The sequence below is a fragment of the Hyperolius riggenbachi genome, chromosome 9 (assembly GCF_040937935.1).
Source record: "Hyperolius riggenbachi isolate aHypRig1 chromosome 9, aHypRig1.pri, whole genome shotgun sequence".
Lineage (NCBI taxonomy): Eukaryota > Metazoa > Chordata > Amphibia > Anura > Hyperoliidae > Hyperolius > Hyperolius riggenbachi.
In genome coordinates this window covers 249,630,916-249,644,357 of record NC_090654.1, presented here as the reverse complement: position 1 = coordinate 249,644,357, position 13,442 = coordinate 249,630,916, and the positions used below count along the sequence as shown (strand labels likewise).

Here is a 13,442-nt window from a genome sequence, read left to right as displayed (position 1 = left end):
GCACGATCGCCCAACAGTTGTGATTCTGAAAAATACGACGCATGCTAGTGGGAAATGAGCACCGTGATTTACATGTTATCACGGTGCTCATCAAAACTGGTGTGATCCGGTTTCTGAAGCGGATCGCAGCTAGTGGAAAAGGGCCCTAAGGTCATGCTGGGTGGAAAAGGAGGGTTAGTGGGTAAGTACGTCAGGCTGGTAGGTTGGGTAAGTGGGTAGGTAGGTAGGTCAGGCTGGTGTCTAGTGAGGTAGGTCAGATTGGTGGCTAGTGTGGTGGGTAGGTCAGGCTGGTGGGTGTGTAGGTGGGTGGTCAGGCTGGTGGGGGGTGAGTAGGTAGGTGGTCACATTGGTGGGTGGTCAGGCTGGTGGGTGGGTGGGTAGGTAGGTGGTCAGGCTGGTTGGTGGGTAGGTGGGTGGTCAGGCTGGTGGGGGGGTAGGTAGGTGGTCACGTTGGTGGGTGGTCAGGCTGGTGGGTGGGTGGGTGGTCAGGCTGGTGGGTGGGTGGGTGGGTGGTCAGGCTGGTGGGTGGGTAGGTGGGTGGTCAGGCTGGTGGGTGGGTAGGTGGTCAAGCTGGTGGCTAGTGGGGTGGATGGTCAGGCTGGTGGCTAGTGGGGTGGGTTGGGTAGGTGGTGAGGTTGGTGGCTAGTGGGGTGGGTAGGTGGTGAGGTTGGTGGCTAGTGGGGTGGTGGTCAGGCTGGTGGGCTAGTGGGGAGGTGGTCAGGTTGTTGGGCTAGTGGGGTGGGTTGGTATATGGTGAGGCTGGTGGCTAGTGGGGTGGGTTGGTAAGTGGTGAGGCTGGTGGCTAGTGGGGTCTGTAGGTGGTCAGACTGGTGGCTAGTGGGGAGGTGGTCATGCTGGTGGCTAGTGGTTAGGCTGGTGGGCTAGTGGGGTGGTGGTTAGGCTGGTGGGGAGGTGGTCAGGCTGGTGGGCTAGTGGGGAGGTGGTTAGGCTGGTGGGCTAGTAGGGAGGATGTGCAACTGGCTCCTCACTCAAAACTCAAGTGTCATCGGCGATTCAACGCGCGGAGGGGGGGGTTCAGCGTGTCTCGGATGCCCACAAGGAGTCCGACCTCTATACCCCCTCAACCAGCTCCTCCAGCGGTAGATTCAGCATCACTGGCTCAGCGCGGTTTCGAACGCTAGAGCAGAAGCCAGCCGCCTGATCCACGTTGTCTCCTCTCTCCGATGATGCGCACACTAAAACAGGAAGTAATATGTGCAGCATCGCAGAGAGAGGACAGGAGACCGTGTGCATCAGGCGGCTGGCTTGTGCTCTAGCGTTAAAGACAGCGCAGACCCTGAATCTACCGCCGGAGGAGCTGGTTGAGCGAGGGAAGAGGGAGGGGGGATAGAGGTCGGACTCCAGCTTCTGCACTTGTGGGCATTCCCCCACTCCACACTGCTTGTGGCCGAGACACGCTGCCCCCCGCCAAATCGCCGATGACATGCCAGCCAATCAAACCCTCAGCACAGACTATTGGCAGTCAGGCAGGGTTTGAAAACACCCGGGCGGCCCGCCCACCAAATTAGTCCTGGGGAGAACAGTGGGGTGTTATCCACTAAACTACGGTAAGCAAAATCATGTGCGTAAAGTCTTATCGCAGGATGAGTAGAGCAGACTGCAATGCATTACACTCTACTCATCATGGGTAAGACTTTACGCATATTATTTTGCAATATCTTCTGATTATTTCTCCACAATATTTATTTTATTTTTTTGTACAAGGTTTTCAATCTCTTTGTTGTAGTAGCATCTCACTCCTCCCCGTGGAATGGAAGAATGGGTAGGTGCTTCATGAGAATGCTACTGAACAAACAGTTACCTGCGTTCTGCAGTCATGTGGCAAGCAGTGCAGGGAGAGAGGTTAACCTGACAGATGCAAATTTACTCTGAAAGAGTACCTTGCGTGGCAGATAAAAGCAAGTGGCTGTTACTCTCGAAAAAGACACCTGTAATATAAACTCACGTAGATAAGACACCAATCTTATACTTACCGTAGAAAAATATTGTTAATCTGTTTTCGAATAAACGCTCTAAGTCCCAGAAATTTGCCATAAATTCTGTGTAAGACTGTTTTTAAATAGTCCCTTTCTCGAGGGTCTTCACTGTCAAATAGCTCTAAAAGCTGAAAAAGAACAAACACAGAAGCATAGAGTCAGTGTGCGGTGCAGGCGAGGACTGTCTGCTATTCATTCATCCAGATGCAGGAAATAATGAAGGAAAGATCGCATCCCAGTCTGCAACAATAACATTCAACACCAAGGAATTTTCAGTATTTAGAGCCAAATGCAACATTAACCAGCTATGGCCCTGTTATTATTTATTGGATTTATATAGCGCAAAAATATTACGCAGTGCTGTGGAATACATAGGATTATAATCAATGATAACAAGGGTGACCAACAGTACAATACAGGTAATAGACAATAGATACAACAATACAGGTAATAAGCAATAAGAGACGCAGCACAATGCAGGTAGTAATACAATGCCAGATCATACACCGGCAAAAGTATGGCTAAAACTCCAGCAGCCACATGATATTGTTTGAGCAAATATGGGCATGTACCAATTTCATACTCTAGATGGCAGAATGATCACAAAGAAACAAGTAGTGTTGAACTAAGAACAGATGTAAAGGGAACCAGAGGTGAGAGGGATATGGAGGGCTGACAGGTTTACTGTATTTCCTTGCACATTGCCTGGCTGTCCTGCTGATCCTCTGCCTCTAATGACCCTGAACAAGCATGTAGATCATATGTCTATGACAAATCTAACAAGATTAGCTGCATGCTTGTTTCAGGTGTGTCCTTTAGACCCCTCACAGATCACAAAGATCACCAGGACTGCCAGACAACTGGTATTGTTTAAACAGAAATAAATATGGCAGCTTCCATAGGTCTCACATCTCTGGTTCCATCAGATGTGAAAAGCATGATGAGACTGAACTTTTCAATTTAGGAACAGGAAATGGAGTCAGGGACAAAAATAGTACACAGGTGAGTAAACCCAGCCTGGTTTCTCCCAAACAAAATGGGGGACATGAGACTAGATCACGTGTCGAACTCCAGGCCTGGAGGGCCAGATCCATGCCAGTGTTTAGGATGGACTGAGAAAGAGAGGAATGCGCTCTACCTGATGGACCACACCTTTCCTGATTCACACCCATCAATTCATTTGAGCTGTATCAAAAATGTGTGAGGATCTCGGCCCTCGTAGGGCCAGTTTGACATACCTGGACTAGATGGACTTACATCTGTAAAGTTAAAACAAAAATAAATAAAAACCACACGCTTTCCAGAAGATGATTGAATAACCCATCACCAAATAACTTCATAAGGCCTATTCATTAAGGATGCGAAAAGACTCACCAGGGATGAGCGATGGATTAAAAAAAATCGGATGAAATTCGAATCAGTTTCATTTGCATTTCATCCTCCTAATTACTGCAGCTGAGCGGGTGTGTACCTGGGGGTTAAACTTACCCAGCATGCATCTTCTTTCATCCGTCCCACGGCGCCTCCCACGCTGCTTTCCAAGCCGTGTCATGCGACTACAAACATTTCCTCCTTCAACCTGGAAGGAGGAAGGGTTTGTTTGTAGTCACGTGACCGCGGCTTGGAACGCAGCGTGATCACCAAGTGCTGATCACCACTTAGATTGCCAAATAGTATATATTGAGAACACAGGTGTTCCTTTTAAGGACCATGCTGGTCAGCTGGAAGCAGTTCACCACTTTAACCCTGAGCATTATGCCGCTCAGGAGGTTTTGCAATTTTTTGCCCGCCAGTCCCCCCAGAGATCCCGTGTCTGAAAACCCTCTAGCTAGCACTAGGCTAGCTAGTACAAATGCCCGGCACCCCCCGATCCTCCATTTATACATTACCCAGCCTGGATCCAGCGATCGGCGCAGCCTCCCCGGACAGCTCCGGTCTTCACTATGGGGAGGATTGCACATAACGTAATGACGTCGCCGACATCTTGACGTCTTGCGCAAACCCGATCCTCCCCATAGAGAGACCGTAGCTGTTCACGGAGGCTGCGCGATCGCTGGATCCATGGGGGGGGGGGGGGGGGATAACGTATAAACGAGGGGATCTGGGGGGGGGCTATCGCAGAGGAGCAGCGGATGCCCGACGCTTGTGCTAGCTAGCCTAGCACAAGCATAAGGGCATGTCGGGCATACCGCTGAGGAGGTTAAAGCTTATGGGAACAGTCTATGGGGGGGGGGGGGGGGGGAGCAGATACTTACTAAAGGAGAGGGAAGGCTCTGGGTCCTAATGAGCCCTCCCGCTCCTCTCCCAGTGCCCACGATGCAGCACTGCTTCCTGTGTATGAATTCCCTGCCGCAGGGGACTTCGGAAGTCTTCTGGAGAAGCGTCCTACTGAAGGCAGGCGGCTCCATACTGCACACGCACAAGTGTGAGAGAAAAGGCGCTCGCACGTGCGCAGTATGGAGTAGCCAGCCTTCAGGAGCACCTGGGCTCCAAAAGACTTTCTGAAGCCTCCTTCAGCAGTGGAGCGAGCAGTATTTGACTAAATTAGTCAAATACTGCTCCGAGGGACAGTGCTGCATTGAGGGCACCGGGAGAGGAGAAGGAAGGCTCTATAGGACCCAGAGTCTTCCCTCTCCATAGGTAAGTATCTGGCTTTCTTTGTTATTATACTCGGTTCCCATTGACTAAGTAGCAGCGATAAAGAATGAAAGTCAATAGCCAGAAGTCCCCACTTCTTCTTTTAGAAGAATCCCCAGATAAGTAAATCTTAACATTTTCACCCCACATTTTACATTTTCTTCAAGTCAAACCTGATCTGCATGCTTGTTCAGGGTCTATGACTAAAAGTACTAGAGGCAGAGGATCAGCAGAACAGCCAGGCACTTTGCATTGTAAATAAATATGGCAGCCTTCATATCCCTCTCACCCAAGGTGTCCTTTACGGAACTGGTGCCTGGAGTTAATCTTCAAGAGAACCTTAATTGAGAAGAACACAGAGGCAGCCATCTTTATTCCGTTATAAACAACCCCGGTTACCTGGCTGTCATGCTGAGCTTTTGAGTCAAGCTAGAGTCAAAGAATCTAATCTGCATGCTCGTTCTGGGCCAATATGGGAGACAAAGCATCAGCATAGACTTCAGGAAACTGGCATTGTCTATTCGGGAATGAAGATGGCCAGGCTGGTTCTAGCTGCCTGAAGCAAGCTTTGGAGGATGTGCTGCCACTACCCACAGGAATGTTGATTATATGATCAGAGGGGAAGCCATCCAATCTGTTGCTGGCACCAGACCAGCCAATCACAGCTGCCCTTTTTGCTAACTGATGCCGATGGTCTCGCGGGCGGGACCACAACACCATCATGGGGCCAATCACTGCACTCGATCAGTAGCAGTGACTGTGGTGATATATTGGGGTGCTGATAATGTTAAGGATAATAACAGAACATATTTCTGTCCTTTTTCTGTCTATTGGGTAAAACCTCAGATGTGTATTGTGCTTGGTAGTAATTGGTCACCTGGCCAGAGTAAACTGAAGGATAATGTAAGTCTGCATGTAAATGTACATTACCTCTGCCCTCATTGTCCAGCCGGGGAAACTGTGTGTACTGCTAATTACCGGCCAATTGAGGAAGAATAGGCTGGTCGGCATGGCTTTTGAACTGGAATCAGCCATTGTCCCATCATACAAAGCAAGCCTACCAGAGTGTTGGGGATGGGAAGCTGACACCTGAAGGTTGGAAATTTACATGGAAGGGGTTGGAAATTTCTACAGACTTTAAAAACGGAAGTGGAATTGCTTTGAAATCTGTAAGTGTAAACAGGATACTTGCTCTCAGGATACAATCTTACCTGTGAAATCGGCAACCTTCAAAAAAGCTGAATTAGGAACCCTTTGAAGTTCGCATATCACAGGAATATTATGACAAGCATTCAGTGATGTCACAAACGTGGAAAGTGCATTAGTTCCTGGGGGCTGGACATTAAATGCCCCAGGGGACACTTCGGACTATTTAAGCTGGCCCAGGACAGCCACCGGTATCTTCTCTCGGAGGTAGCGAATAGCTAGGGATGATCGTGACTCCTGGTCGAAACGGCGTCCTCCCGTCAAACAATGTTCTAACCTAAGCTGGTAACGTTCTTTTTTCCCCCGTTTATTTTTACGCAAATATTCGTGTGTGTTATCTTTGTAACTTTAATTTTGTAACGATTTTTACTTTGTTTTTTTGTAATCTTTTTGTATATATTAAGTTCTGCACTGTTCCATGTTTTCTGGAATATTAAATTATTATTTAATAAGCTTGACTTCTGCCGTACTAAACTAACACTCATAGCCTAGAAGAGACTGAACTGTAACCGTGTATAAGTTTCATGCCTAATTGTACGCTTGAGCAACACTACCGTATGAAATTGTAATTGCATTGTGTGTGGGGGCGTTTGTCATACGTTGGCCTAAGCGCGCAGCTGACCCAACGTACGAACAACGCCAGTGCGAGTAGCGACAGCAGAGTGGCTAACAGTATCGTTCGGAACGACTGTTAGTGGGTCCTTGTTTCACGACAGTGTAAGATTGCAACTGTGTGTGTGTGTGGGTGCGTGGCGTTCCCGTATTTGGCCTAAGCGCAAAGCTGACCCGAATACGAAAACGCGGAGTGCACGCTGAGGACTCAACATCAGAGTGGAAGTGTCTAGCGAACAGCTAGTGGTGGCAGTGAGAGGTGTTCTGAGGGGTCCCAGCCTTGTTTTAGCTTGAATAAGGCTGTTCCCCGCTTAATCTGGTCAAACCCGCAGTCGGGAACCGTATACGCAGGCGTGCCGCGGGCCGGTTCCTGACAGTGACCTATCAAAAGTCACTGCTACTGGTGTCACCGTGCGAATGAGGATGGTGATGCGTAGATGAGGAGGGTAGTGTGAGTGCCAGGAAAGAGGGTGGGAGAGAGGAGGTAGGTACCAGTTGGCCCAAACTGTGTGTCCAAACGCCACCCCCTAGATTTTACTGCGTCATGGTATGTCCTGCCACTGAAAATGGCAGCATCTGTATTCATCTCACTTCAGGTTTTCTTTCAATTCTTGTAAAGTGTGAATGGCAATGACAGCTCGACTGTCTTCTTGGTACCCAGAGCAGTGTTCTCTGAATCCTTCATGCACATAACCCTGTACAGCCCTGCTGGGAATAGCGTTTGCTCATCGCAGGCTGGACTGTGAGAAAGCAGCGCATGCAGCAACCTAATATGATGCAACGTCAAGCATTACTACTTAGACAAAACTTCATCCGACAAACAAACAATCCTAAGTGAAAATCCGCTAGCATCCAGGCAGCAGAACAGCAGCCCAACTGCCCAAGCGGTTATTTTTAAGATCTCGGCTTAAGTGCTTGCATAATTTACATGCTTATTATAGCTTGCTAAGTAAAAGTGGATACAAAAGTGAGCGCCAGTCACACACTAATCTCCGCCAGACTAGACGGGATTCCTAAAATGTTTGTCTCTTAGCAACAAATGTCTTATGTAGGATCTCCAAGAAACTCAACTGTTTTGGCAGAGGAGGCCTATTTAACCTGCTTAGTATTGTGAGATCTCCATTTGGCACTTGACAGTGAACGAGTTTGGAGACAGGGAATCTCTTATCACAGCCACATCTAGGGAGAGGCCCCCTATACAGTCTGGTCAGCTGACTGACATCAAAGTGTCCATAAAGCTATCCGTCAGCCCATGTCTGAAACTGTACGGCAATAACTTTCTCAAGCAAGACTCCCTGAAGCTGGCCATACACTGGCATAAACGTGCAAAATATGCATCAACCCTGGATTAACAACAAATGAATGACCATCCCTGACAACAAGAATGTCTGCAACTGATAAGTTTTCAATGGCAAAACATAAAATTATATACTGGTCGTCTTAGGGCTAGTTCACACTGGGTTATTTTTCAGCGATTTCCTGATCACTGGCGATCAGCAAAATGCTGCTGCTAATGCCAATGGCTACAGTCAATGGTAGTGTGCACACTATAGCAATTGCCAGTAGGGATGGCCCAGCCTTGGAGAACTCATGGAGAAGCACATGATCAGTTTAATCAGCTGATAGATTTGTTAGGCTCTGATTTGCTGGTCATGATCATGTGTTAAACCAGGAAGTCATCACAGCAAATCAGAGGCTTACAAATCTATCAGCTGATCAAACTGATCATGTGCTTCTCCATGAATTCTCCAAGGCTGGACCATCTCTAATAGTGATTAGTGATTTGCTGATGGTGCATACAGCATTTTTGGAGCGATTTCTGAGCATTTCAATGTTATAAAATCATAAAACGTAATCACTCCTAAATCGCTTTCCTGTACAGTGAAAAAAATGCTTTTTGCTGATCGCCAGCGATCAGCAAAACGTTACCAAAGCACCCAGTGAGAAATTAAAAGTATATGTATATATATATATATATATATATATATATATATATATATATATATATATATATATATATATATATATATATATATATATACATACACCACAAATTTGCATCCAGAAACAATCTGGATAGTAGTGGTTCAATTTTTCGTGTGCGTTTTTTCACATTCACGTAGGTTTGCAAATTTGCAAACCATTTTGCACTTAAAAAAACATGTGTATGCAAATTCACATGCAAATTCCACCAAAAAAAATGACATGCGAATCTCATGCTTCTAAGGAATATGTATAGGCAGCAGGCCTAGTGCCCACTGCTCCCCTTTTTCTTCTCAGTCTCACTTCGCTGGCACACAAATAACAACCCCGAGCCCCCCCCCTTTCCGGGTTGGTCAGTTCACGTACTACTAGCCTGCACTCCCATGGCCTGGAGAGCTCTGTGCATGTGCACGAGTAATGAAGTCGTTTTTAGAATACGATTAGCCTTGGGTATCCCTTAATGTATGCATAGCTGCATGCAGTGTTCTCCTCAGGCTCTTTTAGCCTGACGCTCCACCCGGCTAGTTTTGGTGAGCACCCGGCTGTCATCGGCTCACCTCCTCCTATGCGGTTAGCAGAGTTGCACACGGAAGCACCAGCCCTGCATTCTCTCATCTCGCCCCACCCGGCTACTATTTCATGCCACTTGGCTGGAAAAAAATTCTGGGGAGAACACTGTGCATATACGGGATATGTTTGTTTTAGTATAATAATTGCTCACACGGTTTACAACCCTCTAGGGAAATCTGTGAAAACCGCATGGAGTTTTATTATTCTTTTTTTTTTATGAAATTAAAAAGGAACTACTGTTCATTTCAAACACCCAATCATAAGTATAGACACATTTTGGCATTGGCAGGGAAAACAACAATGTCACTCTATAGCTAACCAATCAGTGAGACACGGAGGAAAACAACAATCACATGAATATAGTAGAACTTACCTGTAATACAAATTTTTGATCTATATACTTTTTGGCAACGCTGGGCTGAAATTCTTGGCTTTCCAAAAATCGTATGAAAAATTCATATACAAGCTGAAAGAAAAAGATTGTATAAAGTCACGGCGTAGGTCTCTTTGTACAACATATAGACCTTGTATATGGAGGATGATCGTGCGATGACGCATTTCCATACCGATGTAATACAGACATGCATGATTTGGAAGTAAGGGGGGTAAAGGAAGAGGTGAGAGGGTTTGATCGCATCATGTTTAATAAACCGATCTAAAACCCAGTCCCAGTATAGATCTCCAGATCCTCCATCCCGGCGATCCAGTGCTGGAAGCCCCTGAAACCACAGCAGACAAGGATGTCGGCTGCAATACTTACCTTCCCCAGCTCCAGCGCTGTATTGGCTTTCTGATTGGGCTTGTCTTTTTCCGTCAAGCCCAATAAGAAAGCTGCTACTGTGCCTTATAGCGGTAGGTAAAGCCTCCCCGTTGTTCAGGGGCTGCTAGCGCTGGATCGCCGGGACGGAGGATGACAGGGAAGCCTCATTAGGATCCAGAGGCCTCCCTCACCTGAGGTAAGTATCCCCTAGGAGGGGTTTTCTTTCATATAAATTTTCTTTAAAGAGACCCTACAGGGGGAACAGTGCCCAATTCAGGTACTTACCTCAAGAAGCTTGCCCTGTCGCCACTGCACTGAGAGCCCCGCAAGCCCGTTGATAAGGGTTCGTCGACAGAGCTCAGGCACCCTGCACAGGTGCAGACGGCTCGTGCATACGCAAACTAACACAAAACTGAGCGGTCTTGGGTGGGGGCTGCGGTGTGAGCCGTCCTGCGCAGTGCCCCAGATCTTTGAGATCTTAGGGGGACCCAATGCTGAATCAGAGGGGGATGGGGGAAGCCCATGTAGTACTAAAAGTATTAGAGACACAAGAAAAGGCAGAAAGCCAGGCACGTTGCATTGTTTAAAAGGAAATACATTTGTCAGCCTCCATACCACTGTCACCTCGGGTTCCCTTTAAACAAACTTGGGGAAAACCTGCACAGGCACTGGATTCCCAGCCAAGAGGTCCCTGCACAGCAGAGTTCCCTCTAGCGTGTGTACATCACTTTACAAAATGATAAATGAGGTCTGAACAGGAAAGTTTGGGAGGTGGGGAGAGGAACAGCTGAAGAAAGCTTAACTGGTAACTTTAAAAGTGTAATTATTTTAGTGCCCCGGGGCGCGGTGCCAGCGAGGGGAGCACATGTGGGCACATAAGTCTGTGCTGTAACTCATGACGGTTTTATGAGAAAAGCCGAAGGAGGACACCAGGTCAGGTATTGTGCAGAACTTTAAAAAAATGAAAATAAATCTGAGTAACTGAGGCGATATTTTGCTCACTTTTGTTGAGAATGTCCAAATATGGAGCAGTGAGGATGATTCTTAGCTGCAGACGCTTCTTTACAGCGCTTCGCTGAAGAAAGTTTAATCTACCTTCTTGTCAAGCGCTCAGCAAAGTGTATGAGATGCGATGTTTAGATTGAAGGCAGAGACCATACAAGGAGCTCCAAGCTGGGCTCTTGCTAGAAGTGACGGCTTGCCTCTATTTTTACCTTACACTTATACGCTAGATAAACGTAAAGCGGAACTCCAGCCAAAAGTCCTAATTTAGTTTTGTATATTGTCTAAAAGAGGTCTAAAGAATCTCTCTGGCTTTTTCTGCCATCTGTGTCCGTGCTTGAGTGCTTCCTAACACTTCCTGTCTCATTGAGCACAAGAAAGTGAATGGAAAGCTTCCTAACAGTGTTACAAATTTGTGACTTTAGTAGTAGGGTTAAAGGTTACAATGATGGAATCATTAGGGTTGTTCATCCCCAGGCTTGCACAACAGACAAGGTGACAGGATCTGCGTATGGAGGAAAAAAAGTTTTTGCCATCTATTTAGAAAAGGGTCCTGAGTGTACAGGCATCCTTGGCTATAATTACTAGGTAATTCCCTGAACAGTTGATCCAGGGATTTAGCTGACTGCCATCTGAAGTCAGGAAGAGATTTTCCCCTTTTAAAAGGTGGCCATACACTGGTCGATTTGCCATCAGATTCGACCAACAGATAGATCCCTCTCTGATTGAATCTGATCAGAGAGGGATCGTCTGGCCACCTTCACTGCAAACAGATTGTGAATCGATTTCAGCCTGAAACCGATCACAATCTGTGGTGGTGGTGGGTGGTGCTGCTGCCGCCCCCCCCCCCCCCCCGCATACATTACCTGCTCCGCTGGCGCGAGTCCCGCTGTCACCACTGTCTTCTCCGCTCTGGTCTCCGGCATGCTTCACTTCGTCCTGCCCGGCAGGAAGTTTAAACAGTAGAGCGCCCTCTACTGTTTAAACTTCCTGCCGGGCAGGAAGAAGTGAATGATACCGGAGACCAGACCAGAGCGGAGAAGATAGCGGTGACAGCGGGACTCGCACCGGCGGAACAGGTAATGTATTGCCGCTGTATTGCGTTGGTCGTCGGGCATTCGAACGCCGCTATCAACGCACTCCCGACCCGAGAAAAATCTTCCGCACGGATGGATCGCCGGGAGTCGACGGGAACGATGGATTTCGGACGGAAATCCATCGTTCTGTCAGCGGTGTGCGCAGCGATTTCACAACCGTTTCGATCACTGTGATCAAAACGGCTGTATATCGGCGGGAAAATAATTAGGTGTATGGGCCCCTTAAGGCTAATTGGCCCAGGCCTTGTAAGGTTTTTTGCCTTCCCCTGGATCAACTGGGATATGTGCGGGTTCAGGTTGTTTGTTTTTTCTGGTTAACCTTGATGGAGGTCTCTTTTTCAACCAAACTAACTATGATGTGTCACCACTGGGGACAATCTACCACTCCATGCCCCAATACACACACAGTCAAATAACTGATGTTCATGCTGTACTTGAGGGAGACACAAATTGGACCACTAACACCACTGACTAGATCCGGAGATAATCTAGGGGACTTTCTGGTAGGTGCACATTTTATAGAAACCGCACCCCCCCCCCCCAAATAATCTTTGCCCTGATCCAAATACATATCATAAAACAAAACAACTTATCTTCTGAATTGAAACCATACCTGTAAGTGTGGCCATGATGCTTCAAGGGTAGGTTCATCTTCCTCTGGGTCAAATTCATTGCTGTCGCTTGGAGGGAGGGTCCTAAATATATTGCAAGATACCTGAAGTAAAATAAAAAATATTCTTCTTAGACATGACTTAATATTTCAGTTGAAGGCTAACATTTGTTCAGGAATGTAGTTCTGCTTCACATTAACCACTTGCGTGTATCTGGATGGATATTTCCGTCCAGATTGACGCATGCAGAGCTATCTGGACGGATAACTTCGTCCAGCGTCTTTCAGGCGGGTGCGCACGCGTCCGTCACCCGTTCACAGAGCGGCTGACAGAGCGGTGATTGGCTCAAGGGACCAACCGGTCCCTTAGCCAATCAGATCATTTCTGAAGTCAGAATGCACAGAGTTACATCCAGTAACAATGTGCATTCTGAAAAATGTTTATAAACATTGTTTCCCTCTCTCAGCTATCTATCACCACAGATTCTGTGACTGATCTGTGGTGAAAGGAGCTGAGAGAGAGACTGAAGCTTTGCGGTAGGCCATATTTTTAATAAAATGTTGCCCCTCATACCTGTATTTAACCCCTGATCCTCCCTCCCCTTGCCATTTATTCTTTCTAAACCCCCCTTACACTACCTTTTGGGTACTTTTCCCCTTCTCTACCCTCTCTATCTACTCTTTTGGGTACTTTTCAGGTACTGTTCTCCATCTCTATCCTCTATCTACTCTTTTTATCTATCTCTATTTTCCTTCATCAAAAAAAAAAAAACAACCTATCAATCTATTTCTTTCTTTTTCTTCTTACTTTTTCTCCCCATCTCTTTTTTATATTATGGCGGGGAGGCTGTATTCTGTGGAGAAGGCCGCCGCCATCCTCCAGCAGAGCAGCAGCGAGGAGGACTCGGGTAGCGACTGGCTCCCTCCGTGCGGCTCTGATTCAGGGTCTGAAAGCTCAGAGTCCGGAA

General features: G+C 47.1%; 1 protein-coding gene across 4 annotated transcripts in view; it reads right to left on the bottom strand.

The window, feature by feature from the left end:
- The window catches only part of PPP2R5E (protein phosphatase 2 regulatory subunit B'epsilon), a 147,647-nt gene that overhangs the window by 33,004 nt on the left and 101,201 nt on the right, over window positions 1–13,442 (bottom strand). For all 4 annotated transcript variants that reach the window (XM_068254269.1, XM_068254271.1, XM_068254270.1 and 1 more), the window contains exons 4-6: window positions 12,478–12,579; window positions 9,379–9,471; window positions 1,995–2,125 (exon numbers count right to left, since the gene is read on the bottom strand). In XM_068254269.1, the coding sequence (XP_068110370.1) occupies window positions 1,995–2,125; window positions 9,379–9,471; window positions 12,478–12,579 (326 nt within the window). The remainder of the gene's footprint in view (window positions 1–1,994; window positions 2,126–9,378; window positions 9,472–12,477; window positions 12,580–13,442) is intronic.